At 38.6% G+C, this 19,684-nt stretch overlaps 1 protein-coding gene across 1 annotated transcript in view; it reads right to left on the minus strand.

Moving 5' to 3' along the window:
- ADAMTS20 (ADAM metallopeptidase with thrombospondin type 1 motif 20) overlaps positions 1-19,684 on the minus strand; it is a 160,158-nt gene that overhangs the window by 22,655 nt on the left and 117,819 nt on the right. Inside the window, exons 30-36 of the mRNA XM_081818953.1 lie at positions 11,667-11,840; positions 11,421-11,591; positions 6,321-6,521; positions 5,643-5,772; positions 5,334-5,428; positions 5,154-5,248; positions 4,492-4,633 (exon numbers count right to left, since the gene is read on the minus strand). Coding sequence (XP_081675079.1) covers positions 4,492-4,633; positions 5,154-5,248; positions 5,334-5,428; positions 5,643-5,772; positions 6,321-6,521; positions 11,421-11,591; positions 11,667-11,840 — 1,008 coding nt within the window. The remainder of the gene's footprint in view (positions 1-4,491; positions 4,634-5,153; positions 5,249-5,333; positions 5,429-5,642; positions 5,773-6,320; positions 6,522-11,420; positions 11,592-11,666; positions 11,841-19,684) is intronic.

Consider the following 19,684-nt stretch of genomic DNA (forward strand, 5'->3'; position numbering starts at 1 on the left):
AGCCATCAAAAGGAATGAGATCTTGCCATTTGCAACGACGTGGATGGAACTGGAGGTTGCTATGCTGAGCAAAATAAGTCAATCAGAGAAAGACATGTATCATATGACCTCACTGATATGAGGAATTCTTAATCTCAGGAAACACACTGAGGGTTGCTGGAGTGGGGCGTGGGTGGGAGGGATGAGGTGGCTGGGTGATAGACATTGGGGAGGGTATGTGCTATGGTGAGCACTGTGAATTGTGCAAGACTGTTGAATCACAGATCTGTACCTCTGAAACAAATAATGCAATATATGTTAAGAAAAAAAAAAGATAGCAAGAGGGGAAGAATGAAGGGGGGGGGAAATCGGAGGGGCAGATGAACCATGAGAGACAATGGATTCTGAAAAACAAACTGAGGGTTCTAGGGGAGGGTGGTGGGAGGATGGGTTAGCCTGGTGATGGGTATTAAAGAGGGCACGTTCTGCATGGAGCACTGGGTGTTATGCACAAACAATGAATCATGGAACACTACATCAAAAACTAATGATGTAATGTATGGTGATTAACATAACAATAAAAAATTTTAAAAAATAAAACCTATTGTGAATTGGATATTATTTTAAGTACTCTAAGAACGTATCAGTGGAGGAAAGAGACTGATGGAACCTGAGTCCTACCAGAGTGAGACAGGTAATAAAGTAAATATTACATTATATTAAGGGTGATAATTGCTATAGAAAAAAATAAATCAGTTAAAAGAAGGAGAGAAAGAGATTTTAGGAATGGAGAGCGGTCCAGGATGGCCTGATTGAGAAGGTGAAATTGAGCAGAAACCCAAAAGAAATGAAGGAGTAAACCATACAGGTAACGTAGCACAATTGTTCCAGGCAAATAGAACAAAGTGCAAAGGCCTTAAGGTGAGAGCATGCTTGATATGTTCAAGGAACAGCAAAGGGACAAGTATGTCTGGAGCAGAGTGTGCAAGGAGGGAGCAGAGAAGTGATGGAGGTGGGGAGGTCATGTTGAGCTTTGTTGACCGTTGAAAGGATTTTTTATTTTACTTTGAGTTAGATGGTAAATGTTCAGAGAGTTTTGATCAGAGTTCAGGTTGTTAAAAAGATGAAATATGGAAATGTATAAAATATGATGTGGCTTATGTTTTATAGGATTACTCTGGCTTCTCTGTTGAGAATGTAGATCAGGAGGCAGGAGAGTGGTACAATACCAAAATAGGAATTCGACAATTTTAGTTGGCTTAATAATCCAGGGGGAAATGGTGTGGACTCAGATGAAGGTGGTAGCAATGAGGTAGTGAGAAAGTGGTATTTGATATGTGTCTTAGCTCAAGCTGCCGTAACAAACCACTGTGAACTGTGGCTTAATCAACATAAATATATTTCTCTAAGATCTGGAGGCTGGAAGGGGGAGATCAGTGGGCCAGTATGGTCACATTCTGGCGAGGGCCCTTTTCCTGGCTTGCAGATGGTCATCCTTCTTGCTGTCTCCTCATATGGCAGAGAGAGCTCTGGTGTCTTTTCCCCTTTTGATAAGGGCATTAATCCCATCAGGAAGGCCCCACCTTCATGACCTTATCTAAACCTAATTATCTCCCCATAACCAAATATCATCACACTGGGGATTAGGACTTCATCATATGAATGTTGGGAGACATGATTCAGTCCATAGTAGCATGTATGCTAGAGATTCACCTGACAGAATTTGATGATGGATTGCATGTAGGTGTGAGAGAAAGGGAGGAGCTAAGCTGTTGCTAGATTTTTAGCTGGAGTATCTAGGAGATTATATGTGCCATTTCCTGAAATGATAAAAATTTGAGATAGAAAGAGTGGATGTGAGAAGAAATACTGAAAGTACAGTTTTGGATACATTGAATTTGATATGCCTATTAGACATTCATGTGGATTTGCTGAGTCAAGAGCTGAATATTGGAGTTTAGAGTAACAGTCCAAATTGAAGATATACATTTGGGACCATCCCTTGAAATCTATAAATAGAATGAGATTCCCAAAGGGATCTGTGTCCTAAAGCTCTTCAACATTCAGTGTTGTGGAAGATGAAGAATAACCAGTCAAGCTGAGAAACTGTGAAAAAGACAGGAGAAAGTGGCCAGGACAGGAATCAAGTAAGATGAAAACCAAGAACTTGTCACTGGATTTCGAGAAATGGAGGTAGAATTGGTCATTTAAGAGGGAAGGGAAAGTTTGCTGAGCAAATGTTCTCGAAACTTCCCCAATGCAGGAACAGTGGGTGTTCAGTTTGCTGAGCAAATGTTCTTGAATAGGTACAGAGTGATGAGACTAAAGAACAAGAGAGGGTTGCCTTAGGTGGGAGTGGGAATAGTTCACCCACAGTAAGCAGGAGAGAAGGAAAAGTCTGTAGGTGAAGATTTGGGTAGCTTGTAGATGGGATGGTGGTAGGTTGTGGAAAAGCTCTTCTGGTAGTTTTATTTTCTTAGTGAGACAAGAAGCAAGATCATCAGCAATGAGTAGATAAAGTGGAAGTGTTGGAAATTTTAGAAATTTGAAGCTAGAGGAGAAGGTGTTAGTTAGGCATTTAGGGGTGTGGGGGTGGAAATGAACTAGGGAAGGGCAACAGGATTACCCAAGCAGCATGTAGCTTAGTAGTCATGCATTTAAGGGGAGATCAGTCAGAAGGGCAGTATATAAGGGGCTACACTCATGTTTCATGTTGCAAGCGCAGTACAGGGGAAATGTTTAATCAAGACCGGGTTTATGCCACCCAAACTGGAGGAAAGAAAAGAGAGACCAGAGAGTTGAAAATGTATACATTGTATTCTCAGGGCCCAGCCTAATGCCTGGCAAATAGCAGAGTTGTTTGATAAAATAACAAAATATAACCGCTTAATAAACAGCAAATAAGTTACCAAGTTCCCCTTATGTACTTAGCAATGCTACAACATACATTATTAAATAACAACCGGCATTTATCGAGCATTTACTATATGCAAGGCACTTACTAGGTATGTTACAAGTATTATCTTTTAATCCTCAACCGAAAGGAAAAAGAAAAAAAAGAAGAAAGAAAAAACACCCGAGAGGCAGCTTCTCACTTTACAGATTGGGGAATTTAGGCTTAAAGAGATGGTTCCGAGGTCATGTAACTGGTAAATGGATGCAAAGAATTTACTCCCAGATGGTCTAACTCCAGAGTCGTAAACGTAACAGTATAATGCTTCCCCGATGCAGTAACAGTGGGTGTTCAGTAAATGGTAGCTATTATTACTAACAATAACAGTTCATCATCATGTGACTGTGATATAGAGATTATGTACTCATGCATTCCCTGTCTCAATAAATTTTTTGTTTCTTTCTATAGTTTATGGACCATGCTAGGTACTGGTGATTCAATTGCAATATAGAGTTTCTGTTTCTGAAATGAACTTCACTGCCTTTTCTTGTAGGTATGCAAGTTCCAGGATGAAATGCTGCATCATGTTCAGTGTATATTAGCTTCCATAAATATGTTTTGATTTTATTATACTCTGAATTACTTCCTAGAAAGGCACCAGGTATGGGCGCCTGGGTGGCTCAGTCGTTAAGTGTCTGCCTTTGGCTCAGGTCATGATCCCAGGGTCCTGGGATCGAGTCCCACATCGGGCTCCCTGCCCCATGGGAGGCCTGCTTCTCCCTCTCCCACTCCCCCTGCTTGTGTTCCTGCTCTCGCTATCTCTCTCTCTCTGTCAAATAAAAAAAAAAAAATCTTAGAAAGGCACCAGGTACAGAAGCAGGGATCTGTGGGTGGGACTTTAACTCTCAATGCCAATTACTAACTGTATGAATTGGGACAAGTCACTTAATTTTATAAGGACATCTTAATTTCATCACTGGCAACAATGTGATGCAATTCTGCCTTAACTAATACAGAGGTATAAAAAAGATCAAATGAGGGCGCCTGGGTGGCTCAGTTGTTAAGCAACTGCCTTCGGCTCAGGTCATGGTCCCAGGGTCCTGGGATCAAGCCCCGCATCGGGCTCCCTGCTCAGTGGGAGGCCTGCTTCTCCCTCTCCCACTCCCCCTGCTTGTGTTCCCTCTCTCGCTGTGTCTCTCTCTGTCAAATAAATAAATAAAATCTTAAAAAAAAAAAAAGAAAAAGATCAAATGAGACAATTTATGGGAAAATACTTGACAAATTGTGAACTGAAACTAATGTTAATTATTACTTTAAACCCTGCAAAAGGCTTAACAACTATATTGAGGATATTAACTTCCTTGTCCTTAATGTAACTGGGGATTTTAAGGTAGAGGCTTATATCTTAGAAGGGCAGCATCTTATCACTGTCATTACCACTACATTTTTATTAAGGGTCCCCGTTATTGCAAAGGAATTATGTACCCAATAAGTTCTTTTTAAAAAATTAAGTAATTATTGTACAATGCTAGGCCCTTCTCTCTACCCTGGTTACCACATATGCCAACTTATTGTTAGAATTTCATTAGCAAATAGAAACTTTCTATTTTAGAGATTCAGCACTTACTTTTAATTTGCATGGAATTGAGATCAATTCTTATTTTGCTGAAAACAGTGTGCCCAGCAGCCAGGTAGTCATTTTTACACGCACAGTCTTGCCTCCTACTTCCATTAAAAGGACATTCATATGGATTTTGTAGTCTGAAACAACATTAGAATATTTTTAGTATTAGATGTAGTAATTCCCCCATCGCGTAGATAAATGGTAAACTTTGGAAGTGAGAAGATACACTCTTCAGTATGATAGTGTCAGTAAGTTAAATGAGAAAGAAGTAAAAATCACTCAAGATTAACATATAATTCTCAATGGGAAGTTCAAGAATGGTTTATGGAAAATAATTCAGCTATAGTTCTCCTAGATTTTATTACTAGTATTAACTTCATTTCTATTAAAATACACCTAGCTCTTAAACTCTTCTCTGTTGTTTCACAGCTCACCCTCAGTATTCTTCTTAGTCAGTCTCTCTGTGAGCACATGTTAATACTCAAGTCCTTTGTATTCAACAGGCATGGACAACATCTGGCTTAGGTCCTAATATGTCCACATGCTCCTAAATTACTTGTCCCACTTGTGAGATACCCAAGTGTCACTCTGAAAGCTGGAACTTCTAATTCTCTTGATGGACCATAAAAATCCACAGATAAACCAAAAACCACATACCTAACACCATACACTTCAGAAAAGTTGTCTTCTTCACCTTTGACCAATGATATGTATTCCTTGGGGTTTTCCAAGTGCATGTCTGCACAATAGATCTAAAGGGAAAATGTGAACATTTAGAAAAGCTTTTTCCAATCAACAGCCAATGTTAAAATCAAATGCAAACTGTTTTCAAAATACCTTTAGTATTCTCCCATTAATGTTAAGGTAATAGTCACCATCCTTGGTAATGTTGTTTTTCACTTGGATTTCTTTGCAGCTGGTAAATGTTTTACCTTCAAGGACAAGTGAATACAACTTATGGACAATGAACAAATTACAAGCAGAGCATGAATTTAGCTCAGTCACACAAATATTAATCTACTCTGAAAAAACAAACATCTTGTTTTGTGGAGCATATGACTGCTACAAATATTTACCTTCAAATTTTAATGAAAACTTCCTAGGAACACTTAGGTACTAGGTAGAATTTTAAAGTCTATTACTTACAGTCATTGATGTAACATTTCTTTTGAGCATCTGGTTTTAAACGCTTTAAACATAAGTTACTGGACCAGCCACTTTCAGCCATGCATTCTACTCTTCTCTCCATTGTCCCAGCTCCACAAGTCACTGAACACTGTGAAAAGGGTACAGTTTGGCGGTGAAGTATATAATGGTTAAAAGGACGCTGGGATCATGACCTGAGCCAAAGGCAGAAGCTTAACTGAGTCACCCAGGCATCGCCTGATATGCATTAATTAATGATGATTATTAAGACTGCAGAGTTTTTCTCATTGTTATATGCTAAGATTGCAATGCAATATTCATTGCTTTCTATCAAATTGGAAATGGAATATAGTGCCAACGACTTTCATTACTCAAAAGTTAGATCTATTTACTTCTTTACTTAACCAATAAATATTTCTTAAGCATCTACTCAAAATGCAAGCCACTGTGAAAGACTCTCAGAGGAACAGAAATAAGTTATGAGCTATGGTCCCTGCTTATAAGCAGATTATAGGAAGCATAGAAAAAGAAATCTTTATACAAGTAACTGATAGTGGTTTTTATAGACAGAAGGGGTAGGAGACAACTCTGAGATCTAGTGAGACATGCAGATTACCAGGCATTCTACACCTAGAAAATCTCATTCAAAAGGCTTTCAATTCATAATTATATACTAACCTTGCTCCATTTCCCCACTTTCCAAGTGGCCACATGCAAACAGTTCCTAAAATTGCATTTGTAAACCTGAGGGGAAGGCAGCACAGGACATTCTTGATAGTCTATAGGCCAAAGTTGATGAAGCTTATATTTCTCAGTAGGCCAGATTGCAATGCAATATGTAATCCTTTGTCGGTAACTAAATCCACAGTTACCTGCACACTGAAAAATACACAATTATAAGGGGAGAAAAAGCCCTTAAACTTAATTAGAGCCTACTATTTGCCTATACACTAGGCTATATCATCCCCACAATAATCTTATTCTTTAGCACAATTTATAGATGAGTAAACAAATATTCAGAGACATTAGGTAACATTTCCAGAGTTGAGCCAATAAATGGAAAGGATGCAGATTCATGCTAGACTGTCTATTTGTAGTGCCTATGTTTTTTGGTTTTGTTTTCCATTACACTGCTAAGAATAGTTTAATTGGATGAAGCTTTATCTCTGGTAGACACAACTTCAGAGAAATGGAACATATTATGAGTTCTTACCTGAAATAAAGAATAGTTATTAGCCTTAACTTACTAGTAACTATATATAAGTTAGCATACATTTATCTTAAACCATATAATGTGATGTATAATACCATTTGACTAAAATAGGTAAGTGATGTAGACATCAATTAAAGATCAAAAAATGGGCAAACAGATTTTGGCTTCCAGCAATAATGGAGTGACAAGAAATAAGTTGTCTTCTAACCTGAAGCAATAAAAACATCTGGAAAAAATATATCAAACAATGGCTTTTCAAACACTGGACACTAGGCAATAAAATGATACCTGGGAGATGGAAATAAAACAAGTGCTCCTATAACTGCTCCAGTCTGCTACCTTGAGAGAGCTTCCAGGTCTTGGAACAAGAAAAGGAAACACAAGGGGACAGCAGAGTTCTGACCAGTGCATACACACACGTGAGGACACCAAGTGAGGCTAAAGAATGAACCAATCAAAAGACAGAAATTACTGTATCTGGTACTCACATGGGACCAAATAGAATGCCAACTGCCTCCAGCCAGACTGGAAAACTTTATATACATGGGATAATAGGTAGAGTACTCAAAGGGGTCTTGCCACAGTAGAGGGGAATAATTAACCTTAGAACAAATAATGCACTGATCTGACCTAACAAGTCTTAAGAGCAAGGCAAGAAAGGATCAAACTGTTCCAGAAAGAATAACTTCATTCCAGAGTGAAGCTCATGATATATGCATAGGAATAAAAATATCTGATAGCCAAAAAGATAAAATTCATGTCTAACACGCAATCAAAAAATTAGCTGGCAAAAAAAAAGTTAGCTGGCATGCTAAGAAGCAGGAAAATATAACCCATAATGAGGAGAAAAATCCATCTCTCAAAACAGACCAAGAAGGTGAGTGAAAAAACTAAGTAAGGGCCTCTGAAAATTCTTTCCTCCATAAAAGCAATGAAGAAACTGGCAAAATTTGTCGAATTAACTTTCCCAGAACATTGAAAATTAACCAAAGGCTTGCAGCAATCCAGGAGGTATTTATTTAAGAAACAAGGCTGTCCGGCGCATGGGTGGCTCAGTTGTTAAGTGTCTGCCTTCCGCTCAGGGCATGATCCCAGGGTCCTGGGATCGAGTCCCACATGAGGCTTCCTGCTCAGTGAGAAGCCTGCTTCTCCCTCTCCCACTCCCCCTGCTTGTGTTCCTTCTCTCGCTGTGTCTCTCTCTGTCAAGTAAATAAATAAAATCTTAAAAAAATAAAAATAAAAATAAAACAAGGCTGTCTCCGAATGAAGAGGGAGATTTGTGGTCTTTTGACTCACGCTATACGCATGCTTCCCTCTCTAGCTCCATAGTAGCCTTCAAAATCAATAGTCCTTTTTTTTTATTATGTTATGTTAATCACCATACATTTACATCATTAGTTTTTGATGTAGTGTTCCATGATTCATTGTTTGCATACAACACCCAGTGCTCCATGCAGAACGTGCCCTCCTTAATACCCATCACCAGGCTAACCCATCCTCCCACCACCCTCCCCTCTAGAACCCTCAGTTTGTTTTTCAGAGTCCATTGTCTCTCATGGTTCAATAGTCCTGCAAACATGGCAAAACCCAGCAGCCTGGCAGCCACAAGAGAGGCAGAACTGGGTTGAACATCCTTCAAAGTCTCTTTCCCATAGAATTGTCATAATTTGAACTGTTTGATGGTTTTCTAGAAAATCCTGCTTGCAAGACTATCTTTATTTGACTTGACTCAGAGCTTGCCCAGTGCTAAAAGCATTTTCCCTAAGGGCATTTGTTGAACCCAATTAAAGGCCACTGTTTAATTTTGCAGCTTCCAGAGCAGGGACAACAGATGGAGCAAAAAATAAGCTAGTTGAAAAGGCTTAAAAGGAAAATCTGGGAAATGAAATGTCTGTAACAGCTTTGAAAAGCTCCAATATATTCATAGTAATCTAGAAACATGTGAACATGCATAAGGTTGTGCACCTGTCCAGGACTCTACACATGCCCAGGAAGCACCTGGGAAGGGCCTACACTCTCATCTCTGACTGACATGCAAGCTATGCACAAAAGCAGGACATTAAGCTTAAGGAAGAGTTGTCAACTCCCTGGCTGAGTGTTAAACATGCCTACACATACAGAGCTTCTTAGCAGAGGCTAGAGATTGGTTCTAGGTATGTAAGGAAATCACTATCCAATTATTAGCTCACAATTAAATTAATCAAGCAAAAACTTCAGTGACTACATGTGACAAAGGATACAGACTTTACAGTGAGTTAAAAAAAAAAATCACTAACCAAGCAAACAGCAAGAACAATACACTCTAGGATGGAGAGAGAAAGAACAGAACTATAACAAAGAGATTGAATTAATAACCAAAAACTTTACACAGAGGAAAGCCCAGGACCAGAACCTTTGCTGGTAAATTCCATCAAATGTTTGAAGAAGAATTAGCATTAACCTTTCCAAAACTCTTGCAAAAGAAAGAAGAGTAAGGGATACTTCCTAATTCATCATACAAGACCATTATAGCCCTCATACGAAAACCAGGTAAAGATACCACAAGAAAACTACAGACCCATATCTCTTATGAATGTAGATACAAAAATCCTCGACAAAACACTAGCAAGCAATTCCAGAAACAAATAAAAAGGATTATGCACCATGACCAAGTGAGATTTATTCCAAGAGTGTGTAAAATCTGTAGGATTGCAAAATGGTGCAGCGACTGTGGAAAACAGTTTCGAATTTCCTCAAAAAATTAAAGAGTTATCATAATACTCAGAAATTTTACTTCTATGTATTTACCAAGAAAACTGAAAACATTCATAAAAAAACTCGTACACAAATGTTCTTAGCAACATTATTCAGAATAGTCAAAAAGTGAATCAACCCAAATATCCATCAACTGATGAATAAACAAAATGTAGCATATCCCTAAAATGGAATATTATTCATCCTTAAAAAGGAATGAATGATGGCTATATACTACATCGTGGATGAACCTTAAAAAATACCATGCTAAGTGAAAGAAGCCATATACAAAAGACCACATATTGTATGATTCAATTTATATGAAATGCCAAGAGCAGGAATATCCATAGATGCAGAATATAGGTAGGTGGTTGTCTGGGGCTCAGGGGAAGAAGGAAATGAGAAGTTACTACTAATATATATGGAGTTTCTTCTTGGGGTGATAAAATGTTCTAGCATTAGATCATGGTGATGGTTGCACAAACTTGAGAGTATACTAAAATTCTCTCAATTGTAAATGTACATACATAGATGTCAGAATTAGCAGAGAAAGACATTAAAAAGTTATTACTAATTGTAGCATATTCGAAAAGTAGAGACATGAAAGAACTAAAAAAGCTAAAATCAAACTTCTAAAGATAAATATTACACTGCCTGAGATTAAGAAAAATAGAGAGGATGGGGATTAATGGCAAATCAGACATCACAGAAGATTAGTGCCCTGGAAGCTATCCATATACTGGAATATTATTTAATAATCAAAAGGAATACGCTATTGATACATACTACAACCTGACTGAATCTCAAAATACGTAAAATCATCAAAATAATTAGACAGGGGTGCCTGGGTGGCTCAGTTGGTTAAGCATCTGTCTTTGGCTCAGGTCATGATCCAAGAGGCCTGGGATCGAGTCCCGCATCGGGCTCCCTGCTCAGCAGGAAGTCTGCTTATCCCTCCACCCCTCACCCCACTCATGCTCTCTCTCTCTCAAATAAATAAAATCTTAAAAAAAAAAAATCAAACCAAAAATAGTACATACTGTGTGATTCCGTTTATGCAAAACTCTAGAAAATGCAAAATAATATAATGAGGGATCCCTAACATAAAAAAACAGATTAGGTTACCTATAGTTGGGAGGGAGAGGGGAAGGAAGTATAAAGTAGCACTAGGAAACTTTTGGGGGTGATGGAGATGCTCTTTATTTTGAATATAGTAATGGTTTTATGGGTGTGTACACCCATCAAAACTTAGCAAGTTATACACTTTGAATATGTGTGTTTTATTGTTTGTAAATTATGTGTCAAAAAAGCTGTTTTTAAAAAGCAGGCAACTCCTCAGGGCCAATTTGCCAAACTGTTCCTGGTAGTTGATTTCACAGTTGGTCCCAACTAACACTTCAGAACTGAACTAGAACAGAACTGAACTACAGTTTAACATACATGTTGCTATTACTCTCTCTGCACCATCCAACTGTCAGTGGTTCCATTCCCTAGATTGATATGCATACCATTATCTGCCCCTGTATTCAAATTTATTTTTTTAAGATTTTACTTATTTATTTGAGAGAAAGAGCACATGCGAGCAGTGGGGAGGGGCAGAGGGAGAAGCAGACTCACGGCTGAGCAGGGAACTCCATGTGGGGCTGATCCCAGGACCCCGGGATCATGAACTGAACTGAAGGCAGATGCTTAACTGACTGAGCCACCCAGACATCCCCCTGCCAAGCCCCAGATGCAAATTTAGACCCAGTTTCAACTGCATCAAATTTGAGACTCAGTTTTTTTTTTTTTCCCCAGGAGCAAAATGCCTTAACTTTCTTTCTTTGCCTTACCTGTGATGAGTCTCCTGTTACCACAATATACCTGCAGGAAGGGTTCCTGCACTTTTTGATTGAAAGAGGTCTGGTTGAAGGATCACAGAAACTCTCATTCACGTGAACATTTTGTGCATCAGCGCACTTCACTTGCCGATGTGTCTCTGTTTTGGTACATGATGTTGAACACTAGAAGTGCAATGACAAAATGAATAACACATTCTTTCAGGCAGTGTCTTTGAAAGTTTGCTTGTCAGTACTCACGTTCAGCCACTCTCCTGCTACCCACTGGTACTGTTTGCAGTCCTGACGCCAACAGTGCTGCTGAAAATAAGGCCGGGTGGATGGATCGCACACTTCGTCAGCCACCCGACCAACGCCTCTGAGTCTACAGTACACATCCCTTTGCTGAACTCCCACGCCGCAGGTCACAGAGCACTACAGAGAAGCCCAAAGGGTTTGAACAATTAGCTAACAAATATCAAATTACGTAAAGATGGCAAAATAGTACCATGGCCTATTTTCTTGTTTCTTTTAAACATAACCTAACATTACATCAGGTACTGGATAGAAAATATTATGCAATTAGAATTTTTCTAAGACTGTCTAGTGTGAAGCCTCCTTACAAATGTGCAAATAATTTTTTTTTATTTTGCAATACCTACTTAAGCCTTATGGAAACTATGACAAGTTATATGACAAGTTGTATCAGTCCCTCCATCCCAACAGATAACTCTCTATTCTGACTTAAACGTTCTTAATATCTTTTCAACTTGCTGCACAATGCAACTATTCTGCTACATTGCTTTAAAACATCATTTAAATCCTTAGGCTATATGCATAATCTCCCTCGAAGGAACAAAAATTTCCAAGATTGTGTTATACTCATCTTTATACTTGCAGCACCTACTACAGTTTGGGGATCCGAATATTTGCTTCTCTGTTGATTCATGATTATCTGTCAATGGACAAGTGCTTGGGGAAGCTGGTTGTATAAACTAAACTTAGACCATCTTGTCTTAGCCTCTCCAGGTCTCATTTTTCTTATGTGCACAAAGAAGATTCTGTACTATTTGTAAAATTCCATAGAACACTTCCATACATTTATTCTTGATAACAGCTCTACCTCTGACAAGCAGTGCTGAGGACCTGAGGCTCAGAGATGGTAAGTCACTTGCCTGAGCTCCTGCTTCTGGTTAGCAAGATGAAGCTCAGTTCTTCCTGATTCCAGACGCCGAGCTGTCATTGTGCTGAGGGGGATGGGGAAGGATTTGGTAAACTCTCAGGGCCTTTGCAGCTCTAGAATGCCAGGTCATCTTACAACAGAGCTTGGCTACAACCAAAAGCTATGGTGCCAACATTAAAGAGTGTGGAGAATGCCCAGGGGTATTTATATTTAATTTGCAAGTTTGGTTTTCTATACCCCTTGTGATTCCAGAAGGGATTGGAAGTCCTACTGAGGAATATCTGTGGTCTCATCGTTGTTCCCTGTGATACTGTAAGGGTAAAAAATCAGGTCCTTTGGGGCACCTGGGTGGCTCAGTCAGTTAAGCATCTGACTCTTGATTTCCACTCCGGTCATGATCTCAGGGTCGTGAGATGGAGCCCCATGTCAGGCTCTGCACTGAGCGGGGAGTCTGCTTGAAGATTCTCTTCTCTTTGCCCCTCCCCTCATTTGTTCTCCTCCTCTCTGTCTCTCTTGAAAATAAATGAATAAATCTTTAAAAAAAAAATCAGGTCCTTCACCAAGTTCTATATTTCTGCAGGAGTCTCAGAGCGATGAATTTCTTTTTCCACAATAAATGTATATCGGCAGAATATGGATTTACCATGAATGAAAAAATATTTAGATCCCACAATAACTAAGAACTTGGTTCACCTTGTAGACTTGAATTCCTCGTACAAACTGTTGTAGCATTTTACTCTAAATGCACTTGAAAATTTAGAATTACAAGCAGTATAAGCAGTGGGTATAAGCAATGGGTATAAGCAGTAATCGCTGACTTGAAAGAGAATTTATATATATATTTTTAACCTATGAAGAACAGTATTATCTACATAGCTTACACTTACTTTCATTTTATGCTTAGGCAGTTGAATTTTGCCCCCACTGAGTGTTTTCACAAGAAAGAGCTCCATTGTATGGAGACAAAAATAACTTAGTATGTGTTTCATGCAGGACACAATGTTAAGTAGACTAAAATGTCTGGAGGTAGTTTAGCTTATCTGAACCTCTTGTGAAAATGTTTAGCCTATAAAATAAGGCTCCTGCAAACATTTTCCAGGGATAATTTCAGAAATATAAGCTACATTTCAAAAACTTCCTGGCTCTAAACCTGAAAAAAAAATTTTCCTGGAAAAACATAATTCACAAAACACAGCTTAGCAAGAAGTTCTAGCAGACAAATATAATTTTCTAAAATTCAAAAATACCCATAGTTTATTGGTCATAGCACATGTTTAGAAAAATCTACTGTGACCATGGGTAACTACTATTGTGGATCTCTTCCATAAAAGGAAAAAAAGATGGTCTACAGCTTGGAAGAAAACAAGTAACTTTCTGTTTTTCAGTTTTTTTTAAAAGAATACAAAAAAGTAAACTGATGCAATTTTAGATTTGAACAGAAAAGAGAATATATGGCTTAAATGAAATATTTCTTAACCCAATGTCATCAATAACCCTAAAAGCCAGATCCAACAAAAACGTTTCAAATCTTTTCTTAATCTCATGGACACATTCAGCAGCACTGACCACTTTATGTGGAGCCATTCTGGCTTCTGTGATTGAAATCTCCTCAGGTTCCGGGTACTCTACTCTTCTTAGATTGCTCCTTCTCAGAGTCCTTTACTGACTTTTTTCTCAGTTAAGCCTTAAATGTTAGCATATCCTGGGATTCTGTTTATAACCTGCTTTTCTTTATACCCTGTGAGTACTCTGAGCAGTTTCTTCTATGCACCAGTTTTCTAAATCTGTTTTCTCCAGCCTTGATCCTAATTCTGACTTTGACATTTACATTTGCATGTGTTTACAAGAATGTTCTATGTATTTACAGAAATTTCATGTGTTTTCTCCATTGATATGTCAAAGGTACCTCAAATTCAATATTTCCAAAGCAGAATCTTTGCCCGGCCAGGTCCCCCTACAGTGGTGGATGCTGTGAAGATAGGATTACTCACCCTTTAGTCGAGTGACTTACTAGCATGAATTCTCAAGGTACACCTCTAACTCTAAAACATGCACCCTTATTTAATAGCTTCATAGAACTACATACTTAATAAGCATGTTCTATATTTTTAAAAAATCCAGATATCTAATGTGAAGGCAATGTGAGACTATAATTACAACACAAATGATTGAATACACTAACTCACCAACACGGCATAATTTAATTCAGACGGGAAAAATCAGCCAAATATCCTATTTACATGTAATATACTAGAACACTGCACAGACTGACACTTGAAAGACTGGACAGTGGAATTGGAGAAGGTGAATTCTAGCCAACCCACAGGTACTATAGACATTTTAGCTACTGGAGAGCAGGCCTAAAGAAATGTTAGAATGTGCACTGTCAAAATAGGTTCATCAAACTGCTATTTCATAAATCATTTAAAATGCAAATATGCAATGTTCTCTCTGGGTGCATTATTTCTTATTTCTTATTAAGATTTAGGTCTTGATTTCCTCATAGTTATTTGTAACTGTGCCTTATTTCAAGTGAGTCAATAGTGAGGCAGTAATATTAGCAATAGTAGATAGAGCATTTGGAGTTAGGAGAGACTCTAGGAATATGTAACTTCAATTTCTCTTCAATTTTGAAATTCCTTTCACAGCAATAGTAAACGAAGGGCCATCAAACCTACCCATACTTTCCTACCCTGAATCCGGGTACATTCACTACATCCTGAAAGCAGTCATTCCATTTTTGGTTGACTCTAAGGTTAGCGAATACTCAGCTATTTTGTGCTGAAATATTCTTCTTTAAACATTTACCATGGTCCAGAATCTGCCCTCCTTCTCAACACAGAACAAATCCATATTCACTTTCATGGGAGAAAGTATGAAGGTATAAGGCCTAAAAGAGTGAGAGCTATTTTCTGACCAATAGGAGTTGACCAATAAAATTGCAGAAATGCCAGTCCAGCATTCTGACATTATAAAGCAGCTGAATCAAACCCAAAACCAGTGATCTAGTTTTGTTAGGTAAAGAGGAAATGTCTTTGAGTTTAAGCCAATAATCATCAGGGCTTTTCCAACTTGCAATAGAACACAATGGACCTGACAAAATACTTGTAACCTTTTGATTGTACTTCTCTGGGGATTTGGTAAATTTGTCATTGCTTTTCTTAAAGCATGGGTCCTCTGGAATAGGCACTGCTCCAAAAATGTGAGCAGGATCTGTGCCAAAGATTTGAATGCTATCCATCAATAATGTAGCCTAATATATTGCTAGTAATTTCAGCAACTACATCATATTTAATGTATGATCAACTAAACTCTGTTATGCTCCATAAGCTGCAAAATGCATATATATGTTATACTTATGCAACATACGTTTTAAAAATATAAACAGCTTGCAATGAATTCAGTAAAACATAGAATTTACATTTCTATCGAATGCATTACTATGTGTGATGCAATGGCAATCTACAATTGTTGACTTTAGGTGCCCTCGTAAGAGTGACAGTATGTTGCTCAGGAAATATAAGGATGAGCTGATGTATAATGATAATAATGAAATGATTATGACAGCAACTATAGTAAGGAAAGCTCAAATAGACCTGTGTTCAAGTGCTTCCCCACCACACACACACACACACACACACACACTTTTGGTCTGTGACCTGTACAAGCTACGTAGCCTCTTTAAGCTGTTGTTTTCTCCTCTCCAAGCAATGTCAGGAAGTGACTGTCCCTTGTTGCTCCCTTCCTATTCCCATTTCTTCACTTTTCTTGCAGAGATAAAGTTATTTCTGCCTTGAAAATTCCTAGATACATGCCTTAAACCAGAGAGTGAGTCATCTCAGCCCACTCAAAGAAAGGCCATCTTAAGTATCAGGAAAGAGAAGAAAGGGAGAGAGAGAACAGGCAGCACAGAAAGGTAAGAACAGAGTGGCTGCACCAGCCAGAAGAGAGTGAGAAGCATAGTTTGCTCAGCCCCAGAGCCGAAAAGGACATCTTCCCCATCCTGGGGCTCCAGCCTATCTTTGATGGTAGGAACATCGCTTGGGAAGAGAGAAGAGGTTCTGGGTTCTTGCCCAGTGGCTATGGGGACTCAATTAAGATTTACTATCTTTTTAGGTTATAAGAGATATATGTGTATACATCAGAAATTTCTGAAAATAAATACAGGTTTATGTCTTTTGGAAATATAGAAAATACGGAATTATAGAAATATAAAATCACTTAAAATGTTAACATTTAGAATATAGTTTCAAAAATTTTCTTTTTTCAGGGGTTTTGGGAGAAGGGGGCACTAGCTAATAGATTGGTGAGATTTTGGAACTTCTATCACCTTTGGTTCCAGCTCTGATCTTAAACTAGTAGAAAGAAAATGATGGGTCTCAGAGAAGGGGAATCAGGCAAGTGGTTGGTATCAGGTGACTCTAGATTCAGCAGGGTTGAGTGAGATTCTTTAGGTCATCTTTCTAAGTTGTCCAGCAGATTTGTCATGATCAAGGGGAGGCAAGAATTTTGGAATTTTTTTTTTCCCCCTGAGTATGAAAACTACATTTGGATGGTAGAACTAAGTAGATGGAGCATGAGACAATGAGGACTCTAGCACCATGCTAGCCTTAAAAACTTGAATATACAAACGAAGCTAGTATTCCCAAATAGGTAAAATTAAGTTTAAAAACAAAACAGAACAAAAAAACCTTTCTGGTTTCAGAAAGTGGAGGGAGTTATTTTTTTCTTTTAAATGATTCTAGTATTTACTTTACCTCTGAAGGTGTACATCTGGAAGCAGAGGACAAATGGCCCTCTATACCAATGTTTTTTCTGTTTAGCACCAGTCACTAAACTGCATTACTAAATCCTTTCATTGAAAAACGGTATCAAATACCAAAAGAAGAGTGTTACTTCAAAACTCATTTGAGCACCTCTGTAGTCACAATTTGCTAAATGAGTATTCCCTTTTGAGGTAGAATGTAAAATAGTAATAAAATGAAATTGTTTTATAGTGAGTGATTCTACTAAAGCAATGCTACAATTTATACAGTCGGAACAAAGTAGCAACCAGTGATTATCTCGTAACTACCTCTGAAATTACACTTCTGTTGAATATATTATTATATGTAGTGCAGGGACAGCCTGCAATTGTTAACTTCATGTGGGTACTTTTTATAGAATAAATCAAAAGCCAATGACTTCACAAATGGTCATTGTTTCTGGCAGAGATTTGAGGACTGTGTGGGTGTATGAAGCTAATTTCTATGACAAGGAAAACCAATTCAAAGAGAAGAAAGCAGACTCTGTACAAAAGCATCTGTGGTTTTTTTTAATAGTCTTTGAATATTCATATCTGTATCTTAGAAACCCCTTAAACATGTTCATGTAAGTGAGTCTTATATAATTTCATACTTGGTGGTAAGCCAAGGCCAATTTGTTAGCATCTATGATTGATTCGCTGTTGTGGGGCTGGAGGTCAAGGGTCAGAAAGCGTCTCGTGAATACCGACCACAGCAGCTGGAGCAGCCGCAGGGCTGCAAGGGAATTCTGGGGAGTCAACAGGCATGCTGGTGGCCAAGAAGCAAAAAGCCTTTCCCACTTCTACACCCATTCCCCCCCCGTCCCCCTCCCTGTAGTTCCTGGCTGATGTCAGAATTAGGAAGCCCCTGCCACATGCTGGGTTCAGTGACTTTACAGTGTTTCACCCTTTGGGAGAAAGCCACTTTGCCATAATTCTGGCACATCCTGGTCCAGATAAAATAAGGCAAACCCCGACCTTAAGCAAAAACCCGCAATACGACAAATACATAAATTAAGAGTTGGAAAGTGTTTTTTGCAACTAAATCACAATATTCAAGATAAGAAGTATTCAACTAGATACTAAGTTAAGTGCTTAGTGAACAAGTTATCCTTTGTCCCTGAGATTCAGTGGCCTGAGACAATGCTGAAGAAGTAGGCATGGGTTAGGTTGTAGACTGACCATGTAAAGACAATGGCCAATCACAGAAGACAGGAAGAAATACAAGGAATTTGAGTTATTCTAGAGCTCACACTATATGCAAGTAAATAATGGCAAAAATACATATAGGGAGGCCATTGCACACTTGGGAACAGGTGATGAAATAGACTGGAGTGTTCACAAGGAGATTCAAGAGTTACTTTGAAGGAGAATTGGAAGAACCTGTTGAGTGACTGACTGCAAGGTCAAGGGAGAAAGAGAACGATCTAGTGTTCCTTTCTTAAACAGCTTAGTAGGTAGTAGTGGCATTTATAAAATAAAATAGATTAATGGGAAATCTTTTAAATCATAGCCTTTGCTAAAGCATGAAAAATAATTTTATTACTTTACCAAAATTCAATGTCGAAGCAAATGCTTAAGATATATGGGGGTTTTTTGTGTGTGGGATGAGAAATAAACATGTTTGCTCCCAGTTCTCAGTCAAGTATTAAGCATTATTCTCAGCCTGTGAGCACTTGACAGAAGCTATCTCTTCTACAAAGAAACCTGCTCAATTTGGGAGCTTTTTATTCAGTAAAAATGACGCGCTGACACAGCACCCCGCAAAAGCTAGTGCCCTGCACCGAGGCCCTAACCTCACAGAGTAAACTGTGATGACTTAGGAACCCAGAGGAACCCCACTTCTTCTAGCTCCTCTCTGAACCCTTATCTTTAATAGACATCATTCCAACACCACACAGGAGCAAGGAAGCTGCATCAGCAGAAGAGAGGTTTTCCTTCCCTTCTCAGGACTATGACCTTTAAGAAATGGCGAAGTCCCCTGAGGTCCTGCTGAGAGCAGCCAGACAGCTATGCTGAAAGCCTATCCCCATTGAGATCAGGCCCCCAGAAATTATTCTAGTGAAAATTTCCAACTTCATTCATGGCTTTTACCTCTTCGCTACTTCCCAAGCTGGTCTTTGTTTGACAACCACGATCAAATGCATGCCACCCCCAATTTAGATTTTGGGCTTACTTCCCTGAGTATGCCAGGGCAGCTATCAATCACCCTTCTTTTATTAACCGAGTTCTCAGTCTGGATCTCATGTATATATCAGCTTCATTTTGGCTAAGTCTTTCCAAGTGTGTCCACTCTAGCCTTAGGCTAGCCCA

Source organism: Leptonychotes weddellii, chromosome 5 (assembly GCF_054177405.1).
Source record: "Leptonychotes weddellii isolate Sample4059 chromosome 5, ASM5417740v2, whole genome shotgun sequence".
Classification (NCBI taxonomy): Eukaryota; Metazoa; Chordata; class Mammalia; order Carnivora; family Phocidae; genus Leptonychotes; species Leptonychotes weddellii.